General features: G+C 44.3%; 2 protein-coding genes across 5 annotated transcripts; both read right to left on the bottom strand.

The window, feature by feature from the left end:
• Positions 1 to 908: 908 nt before the first annotated feature.
• nsd1a (nuclear receptor binding SET domain protein 1a) lies at positions 909 to 15,330 on the bottom strand. Of its 4 annotated transcripts, none has more exons than XM_069531965.1 (23): positions 14,864 to 15,330; positions 13,514 to 14,376; positions 13,138 to 13,279; positions 12,851 to 13,023; positions 10,947 to 12,771; positions 10,732 to 10,856; positions 10,226 to 10,445; positions 9,544 to 9,647; positions 9,367 to 9,423; positions 9,056 to 9,268; positions 8,880 to 8,972; positions 8,662 to 8,785; positions 8,354 to 8,551; positions 7,166 to 7,345; positions 5,038 to 5,194; positions 4,741 to 4,946; positions 4,545 to 4,657; positions 4,183 to 4,452; positions 3,936 to 4,052; positions 3,590 to 3,731; positions 3,396 to 3,502; positions 3,088 to 3,283; positions 909 to 2,483 (listed from the first exon to the last, which is right to left on the bottom strand). In XM_069531965.1, the coding sequence occupies exons 2-23, from the start codon at positions 14,357 to 14,359 to the stop codon at positions 1,642 to 1,644; spliced, it is 6,450 nt and encodes a 2,149-aa protein (XP_069388066.1). In that variant the 5' UTR covers positions 14,360 to 14,376; positions 14,864 to 15,330; the 3' UTR covers positions 909 to 1,641. The 4 variants fall into 4 exon arrangements, with proteins under 4 accessions (XP_069388066.1, XP_069388062.1, XP_069388064.1 ...); XM_069531961.1 differs by having other exon boundaries at positions 12,851 to 13,029; positions 14,864 to 15,282; XM_069531963.1 differs by having other exon boundaries at positions 9,544 to 9,641; positions 12,851 to 13,029; positions 14,864 to 15,282.
• Positions 15,331 to 16,267: 937 nt separating this feature from the next.
• LOC109647149 (UPF0461 protein C5orf24 homolog) lies at positions 16,268 to 18,216 on the bottom strand. Its single transcript, XM_020112931.2, has 2 exons — positions 17,970 to 18,216; positions 16,268 to 17,694 (listed from the first exon to the last, which is right to left on the bottom strand). Exon 2 carries the CDS (start codon positions 17,689 to 17,691, stop codon positions 17,023 to 17,025), a length of 669 nt encoding a protein of 222 aa, XP_019968490.1. The 5' UTR covers positions 17,692 to 17,694; positions 17,970 to 18,216; the 3' UTR covers positions 16,268 to 17,022.
• Between the last annotated feature and the right edge of the window lie 153 nt (positions 18,217 to 18,369).

The raw sequence follows: 18,369 nt of genomic DNA, 5'->3' as shown, positions 1-18,369 counted from the left end.
CAGGTGTTCCCACCATTCATATTTTTAATCTTTTATGCCTATATTTCTACCTTTACCTGAAGCAGTTGTAACAAACACAATTTCCCCCTGGGATCAATGAAGTATTTCTGATTCTGATATATCAATAGATAGTGTGGCACTGTGTGTGTTTGTGTACTTACATCTTGGTGAGGGCCGGATACTTTATTGTGTGAAGACGTTTTGGCCATGGTTTCTGGTTAGTACTAAGACTAGGTATATAAAATAAAATGGCTCAGGGAAGGAGGGAGGGAATGCATTATACTAATGAGTGTGCTCACTAAAATAAAAGTACAAGAATGTGTGCATGTGTTTTCACTGTCCTCCAGGCCCTGTCTAGAAGAGTGTGCCTGCATCAAAACATAGCCTGATTCTTTTTCTTTTGTGTGACAGACTACAGCTCGCTTTAATCATGTTTTACAGACTTCATCAAGTTGTATAATGTGCATCATGTAAAAGGACTGATAAATATACAATCTAGTTCACATAAAGCACCAGTCTATCAAAAGGGTTAATTTCTATTTCCTTCATCCAGACCTGGTAATTGTCTTGTTTAATGTGTGTGATTTCATGGTTTATAATCAAACACTGTGTGAGATCAGCAGAAAATACAGAGTAAAGAAGTTAAAAACCTTCAAGTCTCAGGTGGTTCCCAGCCATAAAAACTCAACCCTTCTGATATTTGACAGGGAAAGAAAGGAAAGAAAATCAAAAATCAATAATTAACCAAGTAACCTTTATACTCACTACATCCTGAGTACTGATACAGCTTGTTTACCTATTCACAGTATGAACACTAAAATATGACAGTAATTAGTTTATGATACATTGACTCCAAGATATCTTCTGCCATGTGTGACTGTAAAGAGAAGAAAATACTGGATACAGAGTGAATAAGTACTTTGATTTTATTCTAATTAGGATAATGGAACAGCAGTGATGGGTGTGAAACCAATGTTAGTGATGCATATTTAGGGTTTTGCCATTTTGTGGCATCATTTCATTTCTCTGCGATCCTGAGCTGCCTGTGTGGAGAGAAACAAGGATGAATTCATAGAATCTGTTAATCAATTAAAAGAAAACAGAAGAAAAGATTATCATCTTGACAATAATCATTTCAGTTGCGATGACTCCAGTGGGTTTATTTCTGTATTCCTCAGACACAGCAAACAGCCATCGTCATGTTTAACCGTAACATGAACCAGTGAGAACTCCATTTCTTTTATCACTTGTAATTAGAGAGACATGGTGAAGACAGTAACAACAACATGAGATGCCCTTACGGTGACAGTTTGGTCAGGTGAAAACTTCTCACCTTTTTTCTTACATTTCAAACATTTTTTTAAAAAAGGCAAAAAATGTAAACAATAGAATAAAAGATCATAACAGCACCAGACACAAATAAACATATCAACAGAAGTATAAAGAGACCAGGATCAGTCCTCGAGCCTCAGCACCAGTACACATCCACACGAGAGTCCAGCGGTGGATGAGAAGGCATGGTTGTACCAGAGTGAAGGCAGTGTTGCGTTCAAGTAGGTACCAAAATATCAAACTCTTTGTCCTTGAAATGTTTACTGAGAGTTTTTTTACAAGTAATTAAAAAGGAATGGATGGACTGTGTCATTTATCATCGTCCTCCACTCTCCCCCACTCTTCAAAGTCCTCCCCCTCCACCTCTCCATCATCATCTTCATCCACATAACCCCCCCAAGTGTCAAACACGTCCCCTCCTTCATCATCATCCTCCTCCTCCCTCTCCTCCTCGCCTTCTTCCAGCCGGTCACTTCCATACAGTGGTTCGTCCTCCTCCTCATCTTCCACTATCTCCATCTCCTCCATTTCGTCCTCCTCCTCTTCTGCCTCCTCATCATCGTCATCGTCATCATCGTCATCATCATCAACACCATCATCATCATCATCATCATCATCATCATCCACGTCTTCCACCTCTAACCCACACACCTCCCCGTCCTCCACCTCACCGTCCTCTCTCTCCCCCTTGGAGGAGGAAGGTGACGCTTTCCCTTCAGTCCTGTCTGTCAGGTACACCCTGTTGGAAGGGATGAAGCTGGAGGTAGCAGTCTTTGTGTTGATGTAGAGACGAGGAGGAGGCTCCTGCCTGCCCAGTGCAGCCTGGCTAGTAGGGGAAGAGACAGGAGTGGCAGCAGAAGAAGAAAAACTGGCTCGTCTAGAGTCTGGGGCCAGAGAGGGAGTGACAGGCACCGCCATGGCCCCGGGCCTCACAGAGGTCGTGTTGGGCACGTATTCACGAATCTCCCCTGGCTCTAGTGGGTCGGGACCACAGGGGTCATGCTCGCTGCAGGACAACTTGCCGTCCAGCTTGGAAATGAAGAGCATGCCTTCACGGTGCTCCTTACAGTAAGAGCTGGGACACATCTCACAGAACGAAGCTGCCTCTTTTCCACAGATGTCACACTGGTGCCATGGACACTCCCACCGCCCTGGAGATAAGATCAGTGAACAACAATGATTACAATCTTACAAAGCTCATAGAGGTTTGGTCAAAATCTGCTGATATGACTGAAAATTCCAAGACAGCAGCAATTCAACTGGCTGCAAGTTTGAAAACAGTCGTCTCCAGAAATAGATGCTGGCAGCAAATGTTCAGACTCTGTCTTAAAAGATAAATCTGGTTGTTCCATAATCTTTTATCCCAAATACAAGATGATAAATATTTAGATTTTTACTTCACTTTCATCCAAATTCATTCTTATATAATTCACGCGTTCATAGTACATTCATGATCATTTTATGACCTCAAATATCAAGTATTCATAAATCCTTATTACAAACAAACTAAGAGACACTTTTCATATTTTACTATTTTTCATGTAATACACAGCAATTTGAAAAGAGGTTTTCCATGTGTGGAGAACTGTTGGTCTGCTGTGTTTTAATTGTTTGAAATGAATCACTGCCTAGTGTTCTTTCCTCAAAACCACACAATGCCTGAGGATATTTAAAATTCGAGTCAGGCTACAAACCAATTTAGACTTAATAGTGCTACATTAGCAGTATCATACGAGTTGTCAGTAAAATACTTGCCTGCAGGCCTCTTGGCCAAGTTGAGACAGTCAGCATGATAGACCTTAGGGCAGCCAGGCTTCTTACAGGACACTATCTGTCCCCCGTCGCCACAGCTGAAGCACTCATCTTCTCTTTCCTTGGTCACTTCCTGCTTGGTCTTCTTTTTCATGCCCCTTCTTCGTCCCTCCTTCACCTTCTCTGCTGGCGGCTGGTTCTGAACAAAAACAATGAACGGGAGGTTTTACAAGTTTTACAATCGTCTGGATCATGTGGAGGGTGTAAGTGCGACCATTAAGCACTAAATCTGTTCAAATATGCTCTTTTACCTTTGGTCTGACACCAAGGAAACCGCTGCAGTTGGGTGCTCCACATTTACAGGCAGTTTTCCCATTGCCAAGACACTCCAGGTTGTAGTTGAACGTCAGCTCCACACCTGAAATAAACGCTGCTTTAGTTCTGTGCTGCAGATGCGATACATCAATGCAATAACCTGAGTTCTTGATCCTACACAAACTCTAACCTTGTGGGATGTCCTGTAGAGCAAACAGCCCCACCCTGGTGTCCCCGTTCACAGTCCACTTTTGGGTCTCACAGTTTGGTTGGCAACTGTGGTTCATGAAGCGAGCCTGGTTCCCTTTGGGCCCGGCATCAATGATCCGGTCCTGAAAGTGTAAAAGAAAATGTATATTAGCAAGTTTTCCCAACCAGTGAGTAAATATTTGTATACATAGAGAAAATATACATAGAAATGGACATGCTGAAAAAATAGATAGATATGATACAAATAGACATTAGGAGATTGCAGGCAAGTGAGTGAAATTACATATATTGTAGAAATAGATAAAAAGATGTAGATGTGTCAGCACCTTGTCCAGTGTAAGCATGTAGAAGTTACAGATGTCATTCTCCTGAGCGTGTCTGATCCTGGCTCGACATTCTTCTTCATCTATCACCTCTCCCACATATTCACTCACAAACGCTCCCTGAGAAGCACCAGAGATAAAAAAAAAAAAAAAAAGATAAATAAGACTGTTATGATGACGCAGGCGAATAATTTGATTTTGGCTCATGCTTTCAATTCAAAATCTTGCGTCCGATAATTTTCCAACGTACCTTCTTGATGTCTGACACACCGCGTAAACCCCAGCCACGGGACAGCGTCCTGAAAATCTCCACGGTTGTGTACTGGCGCTTTGTGAAGGTCTGGTTCTGACATCGCTCCCCCGCCGCACACACCTGAGGATGGCACTCGTACATCAGCATGCGGTTGATGCACTCCGAGTCGATGCCGCAGGGGTTCTCGTCAGAGGCCTTACAGTTGCAACGTGGGATCTCTGATAGGTCAGCCGTGATGATCTGCACCTTCCCGATTGGCCGGTTTACCTAAGAGACAGGAGCATGATTTGAACTTCTCTGTGAACTCATCTCAGGTCAGTCTAGATAAGCACAGTTGTATATTTGGTGATGCACAGTACCCTAATGTGTCTGTATGGAGGAGGTTTCTTGTCATTCTTTCTGTCCTCCTGAAGCTGCCGCATTTCCTTTTCTGCCTGGAGCGCTCTGAACCTCTCTGCTGCATCTGTCAGGGCTAAAAACACAGACACGATCTTTACTCAGACTATTAAAGGTACTCGAAAAAAGATGCATAAGAGTATTTTCATATGAACCTACCATTTTTGTAGACTGCATCTGCTCCCTTCCCCATTTTCTCAATGTTGTGAGTGTCACCCTCCATGTAAGGGAAGACTCTGGCCTGGTATGTCCACACAAAATCTTTGGAGCCAAAGAATTGCACTGGGAACTCTCCCACCTCATGTTTCATCCTCAAGATGTTATTTGGAACATCTTTTGCCATACAGACTTCTGCAGGCCACCACCTAAAGAGTTAGGTCAGGTTACATGAGCAAAAATAGGGGGTGAATCTGCTGTTTGCTCAGAGGCACAGGAAGGCAACTTATGTACCCTTACCTGTAACGTCCCCATTTGACCCACAGTATGTCTTTAATACGAGGCTTCTTTCCAGATTTGCAGTCATTGCAGAACCAGCTGCCCTGGGGCATCTCCATATTCAGACACTCCCTATGGAAAGCAGCAGGACAGGCTTCACAGCACAGCAGACTGCCCCCTACGAAATCAGAGCAAACACACAACATACTTATTTTTGATTTAGTTTAATGACATTTAAAAAAATCTTTTGTTGACTAATCATTTCAATACAATAACTGACACAAAGTAGACAATGACGGTGTCAGTTTAGTGTTAGTAAAGATGGTAACTAAGACGTGCTGTTCAGACCTGGTATTAAAATGCATCCCTAACGTCTCCTAAGATCACTGAGTGGATCTCATTTCTCCGCTGTATATGCAAATCATCACACATCTTTAGGTCTGAGTGATCGGATCTCAACCACTTGGGATCAGATCATACAGACCAGGTGTTAACTGCATCAATGTAAAATCATATCGTGAAGGTTACTGGGCTACTTTGTTTGGAGAAAAAATCTGTTTTTGCAAAATTAATTTGCCAAGTAGGAGCAATAAAGTGGAAAATAGGATGTGGATGTGTGTGTAACTTATCGTGCACAGAGCTCCAGAGAGACATGTGCAGCGATGTGATACGAGTCATTTAACAGTTTCACTTGAACTCATATTAAAAATAAATATAAGATTAAAGTAGTAAAAGTGTTTTGATGTGATGAGTGGGATAAGTGGATTTCAACATTCACAAGGGGGCAAGAGGCAAATATCTTAATTTGAGACACAGCACCTGTCTAAAGAGCATGTGGGTAGATGATTACTGAGCTTAACACAATATGACTATAAAACAGCACAACACAGATGACAGACACGTTGTAACCAGACTATAAAGCAAATGGGGACACTTGGAAACCTCACAGTAAGATATATGATTGCTGTCTCCACCTCGTGGTAAAAGCGAGCGAGATATTTGACTCTGATTTTAAGTAGCAAGGAATGATGGGAGTTTTAAATATTGGCATAGAAATGGACATCCACCAAGGGGGGTTTGTTTTTAATGCTGTCTGATTGCTTGTTGGTTGGTTTGCTTGTTTGCAAGATACAATGAATGACAACTGATTTTCCATGAAACCAAGTGGAAAGATGGGACTCGGGCCAAGGAGCAATCCACTTACTTTGGGTGAATATCCAGAAGTGGCAGAGGAAGTTTTTCAGCATTTTTGTTAATCAGAAAATAATGCATGGATTTTTTGTGAAAAAAACTGAATTGGGCCTATTTAGGAGGTGGGCACCTATAGCTGTGTATAATGTGGTTAATATAAGAATAAATAATTCAGAGTATTTGTTTGTTTGTTAGCAGGATTACGCAAAAACTACTGAACAGATTATCATGAAACTGGAAGAATGTGGCATGGGTCAGGGAAGAACCCATTATATTTTGAAGTGAATCCAGGATATCTTTTATCATTTTATTTAACGTTGCATCTGTTGAAGATACTGTTAGCAGCCAGCAAGAAAAGGTTACAGATTGAACCTCAAACTAAAATTGACTGGATCAATACTCGACAAATCTTCTCAGTAGAGAGAAGCCGTGTTGTGATCAATCTAGAGGCTGATAAATCCTTGTGATAAAAACGGACTGTGCTTGTGACTCCATGAGATAATTACTGATTCATCTCTATATGATCTGACATGTTTTTACACCAGCACAACATTTGAATGGATCAATCAGTCAATCAAAATGTATTTGTATAGCCCATATTCACAAATCACAATTAGTCTCATAGGGCTTAACAAGGTCCTGTCCTTAACCCTCAACAAGAGTTCAGAAAAACGACTAAAAAATATGCCACGTGTAACTGAACACATCAACAAAATAACAGTATTCACAACATTGATTAGAAGAAACAACTTGTAACATAACGAAAAGGTGTGTCAATGTTTTTGAGAAAATGTCTGAAAGAGCTGAAGGGAGCAGCAATGACAAATGAATTGAGGAGTTATTGTCAGCATTGGTATGTGAGTCGGAGTATTGTATGTCAGGCACTCTGTAATTATAGTACACGATCAGCTGCCACCACGATCAGGATGCATAGGTCAACAAACAAAATCAGACTTGCCTTCAGAGCAGACGAAGCACCAGCTGACGTTGATGTGTTCGTGGTTCTTGCAGCCTTTGCGGGGAGTGAAGTGGTTCGGACAGAGAAAACTGTTGTTAGCCAGCACCAGGCTGCCTGCGGCCATGCAGTTGTCATTGGCGTGATAAGCCACAGGGCAGCGCACACATCGTGCCAGTCGACCTAATATGAAACCACAGAGAAGCAAAAACGGCTTATTCCACAAACAACTGGACATTTAACTGGAGCTTGTAAGAATAAACCAACAACACACTGTGTTATCAGTCCACTAAATGCTTTATACAGGGCTTTAAATTCACTTTCACTCAAAATGTCGTGTCCCCAGTTCACCTTGATTGAATAAAATGTATTTCATCTTACAGGATCATCAGGAGAGATGCTACCACACACAGTAAAAGAAAGAAATGATCTCTATGTGCAGAATTTAACATACGTGTTATACTGTTTTGAGTAGTTACAGAGGTCAAACTGGCACAATAGGAGGTTACACACACTGTACTGCCAGAATCAGGAGCTTTTTCAAGTTTCTAAGGACTCATGAGCAAACATGCCAAAAATCTTTTGCTTAAAGCATCTTCGGTAGACATGGTAGGTATTGATATTTCTGGTCATCAAACTAAAAAATGTTTCAGTCTTATTCAAACTAACAAACGATGGTGTCAGGAATCTCAGAATACATGTTTTGAAGTAAACTGGAGAGAAGAGAAGCCTCACGTGTGACAGAACCGCATTAAATGCCACTCACTGGTACGTACTGTACTCAGCCGCAGCTTAAGCTATGAGGTCTGACTGTCAGCATGAACTGTAACAACATTATAGATGATAGCACAAGGGTTCGGGAGGCAGAGTGAGCGTAAGGAAAACATATGTGCAGACAGCTCTATGAGGAATAAAGGGTGCAATACTAACTAACTTAGAGATCTCTATATTATTAGGAAGAGTAATGTTTTTGGTTGGAGGCAAACTACAAGATGTTGTGATGGCTACAGTAGAATCTTTACCAAGCAGACTCCAAAGCACAAAGCATCCCTTTACTCTGACGAGTGCACTGGCCACAGACCTGAGCTCGAAATAATCAGGAAATGTGTGAGGCCATGAGGTCTTCCTGGCTCTAATCTGCATTGATCATTTCAAAATGTAATAGTTACGATGTGCAGCTCTGGAGCTTACCCTTGGAGCTGCAGACATTGAGGGGGTTGGTGATGTGGCAGGACAGACAAACATGCAGAGGGCAGCGGGAGCCTTTGTTGTGCGGCTGCGTTGCGGAGTAGGCCAGTATGCAGTCGGTATGGTAGAACTTCCCACACAGTGGTATAATGCAGCGCTTTACCCCCCCAGACTTCTTACACACAAAGCATGTGTGGACACCTGGAGGGAGCACAAAGAAATCTGAATTTCTAAACTCAAGTATGTAAAAACACACATTTTATGATCAGGCACAGATCTACACTCATGTCTGTCCCACCGTGCGTACTCACCTGCTTTGCATTCATGACAAAAGAATTTTCCCCTGGGAGCAACTGACAGACCAATACATTGCAGGTGAAAGGCTCCATAACAGTGTCCGTCACACACCAGCAGGTCTCCTGTCCTCTCACACACCTGCACAAACACACACAAAAACACATGATGAAGGATGCGTAAGAAACTGAGCCACAAGAAGAGGAAAAATAAAAATTCCAATAGTTTATCCCACCTGACAAACATTTTCCTTTAATGACGTTGCTCCGATTTTCCCTTTTACATCCACGTGGGAAGAGAGGCTGTCATTCAAACCAACAGACTGAACCTACGGAGATGAAGACAGAGCAGTTGTTACCCATGTTGTTGTCGTGTACAGTTTGTTTCCTCATTGATGAGCAACATGCACACCTCAGGTTTGGGAGTTAGTGTTCCAGTGTGAGCGTTTTGTTTCTCATCAGTGCAGCAGGCCTCCATCTCTGGCTCCTGCTCGGGGGTCTTAGCTCCTCGGGGGCTGGGAGTTCTGTTTGGAGTGGGGATATCTTCGTTCTCTGGGGGCTGGGAGGCAGCAGCTGGGGCAGAGGATGTGCTGGGTACAGGCTTCTCTTTCTTCAGAGACTCAACCTAAAACAGAGTGAGATTGTTAGGGATGATAAAACACAGTGTAATGATTCAAACATCATATTGTTTGGTGGGATATGAATTTGCTTTTTTTAATGAACCTGAGTTTTCCTGACCAACACCTTCAGCTCTGTAATTCCAACATGCCGCTTTTGCTCCTGGAAAAAAACCAGAAAGCAGATTATTAAAAAATGACATTTTCAGCGCTAGTTAAAAATATGAACCTGATTACAAACACACTATAACACTTATCTGTTGCAATCTCAGTCCTGACATACCTTCTTTTTAGTAGGAGCAGCAGACACTTCTTCTATGGTACATTCAAGAACCTTGTGTGACAGCTTCCTTGGCCTCTTTCTTTCTTGAATTGCTAACCCTGTGTCTACAACAATAAAACAATGAAATGATGCATTATAAGATCAAACAACAACAATTTATATTTTAATTATGAAAGATTTTAAATAGTATAATATACACATATTATGACTAAAGACATTTTCAGACACGAACTCTGGCAAATGTCCAGAACATTGGGTCTTTGCCTTTCACATATGAAGAATCCAGCAGGATATTGTCACAGGAAAATGTTCAGAACATTCAAATGAGGGGTGTTGGTAGAGCATGCCAGAGGCAGGATATCATTTCTAAATCCCGCCAAAGAAATCACATATTTAGGTTTAAATCACATCGACACCAGCGTCAGGTTTCATCAACAAAACTCTCAAATTTCTATGTCTTGACATTGTAAACTTTTATCTTCCATGTCCTGAGGTATTCTCCATCTCCACACCCACTCACTATGAATTTTATGACATTTTCCTGCTGTGTTCTTACATGGGCTCTCTCTGATATTTTGCCAATATTGGCAGGAAAAGTTCCCAAAATTGTCTGGAGATTTGCGTTCTCACATACAATCCCTTCGGAATAATTTCAGGCATGTCCGAAGGCAGCTTTATTTACCAGATTCAGGAGGTAGATCTGTTTCTTCTGGCGTCTCTGGGTCGAGGGAGGGTTGTGATGTGGCTGGAGACGATGAGGATGGTGGAGGAGAAAGCTCATCCTGAGATGGACTCGGTTCGGGCTCTGAAGGAGCCTCGGTGGGCCCCACAGGAGACGAGGCTGAGGTAACATTTTCTTGTGGGGTACTGCCATCGAGGAGTTCCATCATCCCTGATGCCTGCTGTGTACACAGCAAAACAAGACTGTACATCAAATTGGTAGTTTCCAGAAATATGCAAATGGAGTGAATAAACTTGGGGATTTATATTCATGGAGAAGGCCAACGGAGGTGGACAGGCTTATATATGATATTTGTGTCCTTAGGAAACAGGTTGCAAAACAGACTGTGATTGTGCTGTAAACACTGCACAGCTAACAGTTCAGGGACAAAATAAACACAATGAAAGATGTTGAAAAGAAGTGATTCCATTAGCTTTAAAAGGAAACTAAAAGAAACATGAACTTACCATTTTGGAAGATTCTGAGGTGTGTTTTTTTGATTTCTTTTTTGGAGCAAATATATGTTCATATTCCTCAGTTGACTCCAGGAGCCTTTTAGTTGGTTTCCGGAGACGTTTGTTCTCTGAATTCCCTGCGTAAACATACATGACATACATGTCACCCTGCTGTTCAGTTTTCCTTCTCAGCAGGACGAACCAAACAGCAGCAGTTTGTGTCTTACCGTCTGTGCTGCTCATCTCCAGGAAGAGCGAGTCGTTCTCCAGCCCCTCGATTTCCAGATCAAGATCTGGTGATGCCCTTGTGGTGTAAGACCCGTTTATCTCAGCAGACGCCTCGCTCATCACCTCTCCCTTACTATCAGCAGCCCCCTCAACCACCTGCCAGCGCTTCTTTGGAGCCAGGGTGGATTCTGACATCTTGACGAGGTAGCTGGCCGATGCATCAGCAGTGGCAGGGGGACGAGATCCGGGATCGGCTAAGTCGGCGTGGCCGCTGACAAACTCCCTGCCATAAGCCAAGTCAGCCAGGTCTGAAGAAAGGCCCGCTACTCTGGATTTCAATTTGGCAGGTAGTCTTTGTTTCCTACGCTGCTTGTCTAAGCTGCCGATCTGAGAGCGAAAAGAAAAGTCTTCACAGTGGTAGGTGTCAGCCATCATGATAGCTTTAGTCCTGTTCTTGGTTTTCGTCGCTGTGTTGTGGGGGGTTTTGTTTTTACCAAACAGGCCATTCTCTGTTTTGATCCTCTGAGTGAAACCATCACAAGAACCCCGCAGCAGGTCACCTCCTGAGGCAGCAGGGATGACCAAGGGCTCCTCCTTGATCAGGACCGCTGATGGCGGGACAGTGAGGGGTTTACCCTCTTTTTGTCTTGTGTCGTGCATGTCTTTCAGCAGCATCAGGAAGGTACTGAATTTATAATTGGAATCAGGCCGAAACACAGTGAGCTCACAGTCGCTGCTGTTGTTCTTCTCGAGAGATTTGAACATTAGTTCCTTGACGTCCTGAAAGGCATCCATTGGAGACAGAGTCAAGGGCGGGGAAGAAGAAGATAAATCCAGGACAACATTTTCTTTCTTGACTTCGACAGGATGCATGGTGGATACACCTGAGTCTGCACACTTGGACTTTATCAATGAGCCATTACGAATTAGTTTCTTATCAGGCTTCCTTGCACGTCTTTTTTGAGAGGGGTGATCAGTAGAGGACGATGCATTGTTAGGGTATTTCCTGGTAGGAGAGGTTTCAGTTGTGATGGGTGCATTATTATTAGGATAATTGTCATTGTAGGCATCTGTTGAGATTTGGCTTGTAGCCAGTGCATCTTTGAGATCTGTCTCTTCCTCTGCTTTCAGAGCCCTCGTCATAAGACGACTGCTGGCAGGAAGATTCGTAGAGTGCTTTTCAGCTGAACAGTACAACAGCTCATTACAGCTTCCCAAACTTTGCTCAGAGTTTGTATCTTTAGGCGTCAATTTCTTTGTTAAAATGCTATCAAGGGAATCTGTACATTGTTTGGATTTTTTAGTAAACTTTGTTTTAACTTTTGTTGAACCCGCTTCTTTTCTGTCCTGTACTGGAGACACTGCTGTGCGTTTAGGACGATGCAGCATTGGAACCGAATCCAGGTCAGCATAAGGGGAGTCCTTTGGCTCTTCTTTCAGTGCACAAGTTGTTGTATGAAACTGGTCCAACATGTTTGTGACAGCAGATGATTCCGTTGATCCTCCAACAATATGCCCAAATATGTCTGACAGACATTTCTTTTTCTTCTTGCAAACTTTGCTCTTGTTGGACTGAAGGCCAGAGTTTTTTATGAGATGGTTCTCACTTTCACTGGGGGGCTTATTTGGTGGTGGAATTAGGCTGGGGTCCACAGAGGGAGAGGGGGCCTCCTGTGGCTTTTCAGTAGGTTGCGGGCTGGGTACACGCTCCTCTCCATTCAAGGACACTGAAAGCACACTTTCAGTATTCCTTTGTCGAGCCGGGAGCAGATACTCAGCTTCTGCCACACTGACTTTCCACGCAGTCAGTAAACTTCTGGGAATCTGTCAAGAACAGAAATATAATTTAAAATGGTGCTCACAGCAGGTTTAGATGAGATTTATAGTTCATCATTGTATTTACCGTGTACTTATAGTCTTTTTCCTTCTGCTTCCCTCTCCGTCGAAGCACAGGCAACTCTTCAAACTGATGACCTCCCTCAAAAGGAGCGATGGCGTTCGTCGGGACCCAGGCACATTCGACAATCTCTCCAATTGTCTCCAGGAAATACATCCGACAAGGACGGGGATTGGGAACTGGAACTAAGTAAATTAATTATATAATTCCTTCAATTGTTATCGAGCTGTCAGGTAAAGGTCAAGTTGTGGGAAATATTTGATCATAAAATCCACATGTAAATCAAACCTCACCTTTCATCTTAGTGTGGTTCCCCTGGTCTGGATCACAGGTAACTTGGCATGGCCACCAGGGCCGTCTGTTGAACTTTGCCCACACCAAGTCTCCTTCCAAGTACTTCACTGTAGGAAGAGGCTTCTTCTTTGGGCTGTTGGACTAACAAGGACAATAACAATACTTTAATATTTGGATTTACAAAACTGCTTGCTCCCTCTGTATATATTTTTGAAACATCAATAAAAAAATATATATAATATGATGTACTGTTACAGGTCTGCAGAAAGAATACATTATTACCATGTTGACGGACATGCAATCCTACTTCCTCCATGGAAATAGGTAACATAAATAAACTGTATTAAGTATGCACGTCAGATGTTTTACACTCACGTTAGAGTTGGTGCCGGCTGGTGAAATAAGTCCAGGGTCAACAGGGGAGGCAAGTTCACTGTCTGATTCCTCACCCAAACTCCACCCATCTCTCATACTGATTTCTGGCAGTGCACTGGGGCTCAGTGTAGGGTTGAGTTCAGAAATAGTTTTGGACATCAGATTAAAAACAGTAGGTTTGTATGTTCTTCTGTCTACCCCTGTGTCACATGGGGTCTTACTGTCAGAAACAGATCTGTCCTGACTCAACTTTTGGGAGAGGTGAAGAGGCTCCAGGTCCTCACTGCTGCTGTGCTCCTCCTCCTCATCCTCCACCTTAACGTCACTACTGTCAAAGAGCGTGGACTCAAAATGCAGGTAGCCATTGGGGATGGGAGAACAGCGCTCCAGGCTGTCAGGACTTTGCGGCGAGAAGCCGTTTCTGTTCACGTCCTGCAGCGTGTCAAAAGCCTCCATATCATCATCATTGCCTGGGGAATTAGGCATCCGGACTGATGGGGCCTCAAACTCATCATCATCATCATCATCATCTTCACTGATTGGGCTTGCACAGTGCAAGTGGTTCCTTGGATGCAGGTCACTCTGGGGGTCTGGCCTGTTGACCACAGAGCCCAGGTCCTGCAGCCTCCTCAGCGGGCTGTAGCAGTGAGTTCGGTCCGGCTGATTGTACCCCTGTCTGAGACTGGAGGATGGCAGCTGCACAGCTGACGGTTGGTCTGACACACGCTTCACAATGCCACGTTGGTTTCCATAGGAAGAGCTCACCAGGCCATTGCGGGGCCTCAGCTCTGGCTGGCCTGAACCAAACACTGAGCCCCTAACAGCCTGTCTGTATGGCTGATTCATGTTGTCATGGTTATATCCTGTCAAACAAAAAGAGGCAGGTTAGACAAGGTTAAGTTTCTCAATAACTGAAACCTCTGTGGGATATTACAGTACAACATAACAAAGCATGTTGACAATCACACAAACATACCGCAGGATATGTGGCAATGATAGAAACCTAGAAGGGGCATATCAGGATGGGGGCTGCGCGTACACACAGTGATTCGCAGACATTGCATGGCCTCCATACTTGAGGCCGGTCGGGTGGGAAAAGACAAAACAGAGAACCGCTGGCCCTGCTCCTTCCTCACGTCTCATTCACCAACTCTCAGAAAATACAAGCCGCTTTGTCTGCTGCCTGTGGGTCATGGCGATCGCTGCCTGCTCCGGTGAATGGAGGAGCGCTGGGTGCTGACACACTCAGCCACCACTGAGACACACAAACAAGCTACAACCGCACAAAAAGAAGGAGCCGATCGCCACTAAGTTCACAACACGTGGAGGAGAAGGGGCGAAAACACTCACCATTTGGAGGTCGGTCACCGGGAAACCAACAATGGCTGTTTGGTGGTGTGGCACGGAGCGGGGCGAGGGGCTTTTCTCGGCGTGTGAGAGCGGATCTGCACAATCGCAGCTGCGGTGGCGGCGGCACTAGCAGGCCGAGGCAGGGCTCTCATTCTCTGCACCTCATCGCCTCATCAGCGGCGGCGGCGGCGGCCCTCTGCAAACACTGTCACTGCAAACACCAAACAACACGCAGATCTCCATTACGCTGCCACACTAACACAGCGGTGCCACAGCCCGGTCCCCTAAGCAGCCACATCGGTTTATTTACTACATCTTTTCCTCAGGTTTTTTTTAAAAAGCCTGCTGTCGAAGTGCCCTCGGTTAATGTTAAAACAAGCCCAGACTGACTGTGTTGTGCGGCTCAACCAATCGGCTCTGCTCCCAACCCCCCAGTCTGCAGAGGGCCGTGACACTCAGCCTCCGAGCACGCGCGCTCACACACACACACACACAGACACCAACACGCGCGCGCGCGCTCAACCAGGTGAAGTTTCAAACAGTCGCTTGGTGTATAAATACTATTTATGACTAAGATCACAAATGAATGGATGGCCTTATTTTGATAACCCCCCCTCTCTCAGTGTCAGCGCGTCTGGTTCGCTTTCTATTTCTACTCGGTTTCACTCGACTGACATGTGAAGGCCCGATGGTTTCTGCGCAGCGACACATCCGAGGAAACACAATGATGGCACGGCCTCTCCGGTCAAGCCAAGCTCCGTGCGCCATGTTGGCTCTGTGACATGAGGAAACAGGCCGCCAGGCGCTCGGGCAGAACAGAGGAGAAATGAGTGTGTCTGGGGCCGAGTGGTTCGCTCCGGTTAAAAAAGAAAAGAAAAAAAACACCAGTGGTTGTCTCACACACGGTTATGTGAAAATAATCTGGGGCGCAAACAAGATGGTACATATCCATTAATGCGCAAACGCAGGGCGCACGCACAATGGTGCCGCTGCGGGCCGGTCCCTGCTCATCAGACAAAGACCGTCCACTTCCACGCCGACCTGACAGCACAGGAGCTTCCCTCTGTGCACACTTTGCAGTCAGGATCTCAGATTGTTACGTATTTCAACCCCACGACGCACTTGAAAGCAGAAACCACAACGCAGATCCGAGTAGTAACTTATTCAGCCACCCTGTGGATCAGCCAGCGTTTCATGTCATAACAACAACCTGTGTTTGTGTTTCCAACCACTTCTGTTACCACACGGTTGGAACACGAGTATATAAAGGGAAGTATGACTGTCAATACACCGCAATTTACTTCACTAGGCAGTAAATAAACGTATAAATACAAGGTGACTGTTTTTGTCTTGGAACACGGGCCCTCTTGTGACTACAGAGAGAACTACACGCTGTGACAGAAGTTATGTGGAAAAGACCATTTTTTTTATTTTGGTTGCACATACACACTATCATTTATTACATATTCCACAAAGCATTTTTTTTTTTTTTTTACATGAAGTCATTTGTCTCCCCCTAATGAACAAGCATAACAACATACATGTAAATCTGGAAGTGCTTCTCGAGTGGGTTTGAGGACAAACACAGGCAATATAGATGATAAATGATAAAAACTATATTCACAAAGTGCAGAAATAACAAATACTGCGTTCGAAAGGGATATAATGCATCGAGTTTTTGCAGTTCGAGCTCGTTTAAAAAAAGGTTCCCACAACACAGACGACAATTACACATCCACATGTTTATGCTCAGGAAAAGATTTCATCGGCCGTTTGAACAATATTGCAATTTCATTTTTATAAATGTAGAAAATGTCACAAGAACTCGGCCATAGAAATGTCAAAGCAGAATAAGAACGTGTCACTAATCAGAGGAACAAAATGCTAGAGGGAAAAAAAAGATCCACTCTACAGTGAGGTTTGAACGACAAACTGATAAATACGTTTTTTGAATATACTTATTGGTGTGATGCATGCATCTCTGCCAAATTGCAATAGCATACTTCTGATTCAGTTCTTTATTATGAGAAGATGAATACAATGCCAAACACTTTACAGTGAAAACTCAGTCAGAGCCATTTCTTAACGACAAAGTTACTTCCTAGAACATTTGAGAGAAATGTTTCCTTAGCGTCCTCTGGCTGGATGCACCCAATGAACTATTCTCTGGACTCGTCCACTTTGCTACTGGGCTCACAGAGGTCTCTTTTCTCCATCATGGTGTACGGAAAAGGTGGAACATCACAGCCAGTGAAGTCCAGTTTCTTGGGAACACTGCAGTTGCTAAAGTCAAGTTTCTTGCTGCTGTCACAACCGAACTCCAGCTTCTTGAGCCGGGCGAGACTCTTGATGCTGCCGGGCGGCCTACCGGGGCTGACCTTGTATCCTGCTGCTTTGGTGGTACCAAGGGGCCTCCCCGGGCTGGTTTTGAACCCAGCTGCTCTAGTTGTTCCGAGCGGCCGTCCAGTACTCGTACGGTAACCGGCAGACTTTGTGGTGCCTGATGGTCTCCCTCTCCGTCCTGACTTCACTATGCCTTTCTTCTTTTTGGAGCCATCAGGCCCTGCAGCCTCACTGCCACGGATTCTCGCCGTCTGAGTCTGGAAGTCGTTCTGGGCGTCTTGCATTTGGCACGCCATGGCTTTGTGCATGCCCTGTGGCAAGGGGGCGAGGCCGGCGAGAGACAGCTGCAAGCTTGGGTTTGTTGGAGAGGGGTAGAATTTGTTGGACTGCGTGCTACATAAGTCAAAGTGGCTGGCTGGGTGACAGTCCTCTGCCAGGCCACTCATGCAATAGTCACTGTTGCTGCTGGTCACTTGATGCATCATTTTCTGTTGGAGTGCAGAGACATAAACATCAGGAGGAGGAAAAGCATCATGTGCATGTTGACAAACACAAAGGAACGCTTTTAATATCTTACTTTTGATGAAGCACACAGGCCTTTTATCGTTGCAACACAAAACATGAGAAACCTCAAAACAAAGCGAGGTCAACTACAATTGTAGTTCGCAAAAAAACTGAAGCATGACATGCACAAGATCAAATAGAAACACGTCCCATCGGAAATGCTGAACGAGTCTCAGGACATACAATGAATTGTTCGTACCTCATTTGTTGGTGGATGTTGGGCAGCAAAGGGTTAATTTCGACTCGTATACATTTTCCGTCTCTGACAACCACAACATGTTCGTGAGGCCGCAGCGCAAACTACAGCCCGGTGTCCAGCAGCATCGGGTCGGGTCGGGAGCGCCGGTTCTGCTGCTTATTCTGCGCTCATTTAATCCTTTGAGCAGAGGTTTAGATGAGAGAGGCAGCCATTTTCGTCTGGAAAAAAAAAATTAATAAAACAGGATGCGCTGACCACGCATGCGCAGTGAGGATTCCAGGAAACAAGAGGATCAGTCACCCAATGTGGTTGTGCAGAAAGAAACCGATTAAAACAAAGGCCGGACGGTAAGAATGTGGCTCTGTGGTTAAAGTTTATAAAGTGATGGTTCTGCTGCAGC

The sequence above is a fragment of the Paralichthys olivaceus genome, chromosome 9 (genome assembly GCF_024713975.1).
Source record: "Paralichthys olivaceus isolate ysfri-2021 chromosome 9, ASM2471397v2, whole genome shotgun sequence".
Classification (NCBI taxonomy): Eukaryota; Metazoa; Chordata; class Actinopteri; order Pleuronectiformes; family Paralichthyidae; genus Paralichthys; species Paralichthys olivaceus.
The sequence above is the reverse complement of the archived record's forward strand: the minus strand, read 5'-3'. Positions and strand labels throughout refer to the sequence as shown.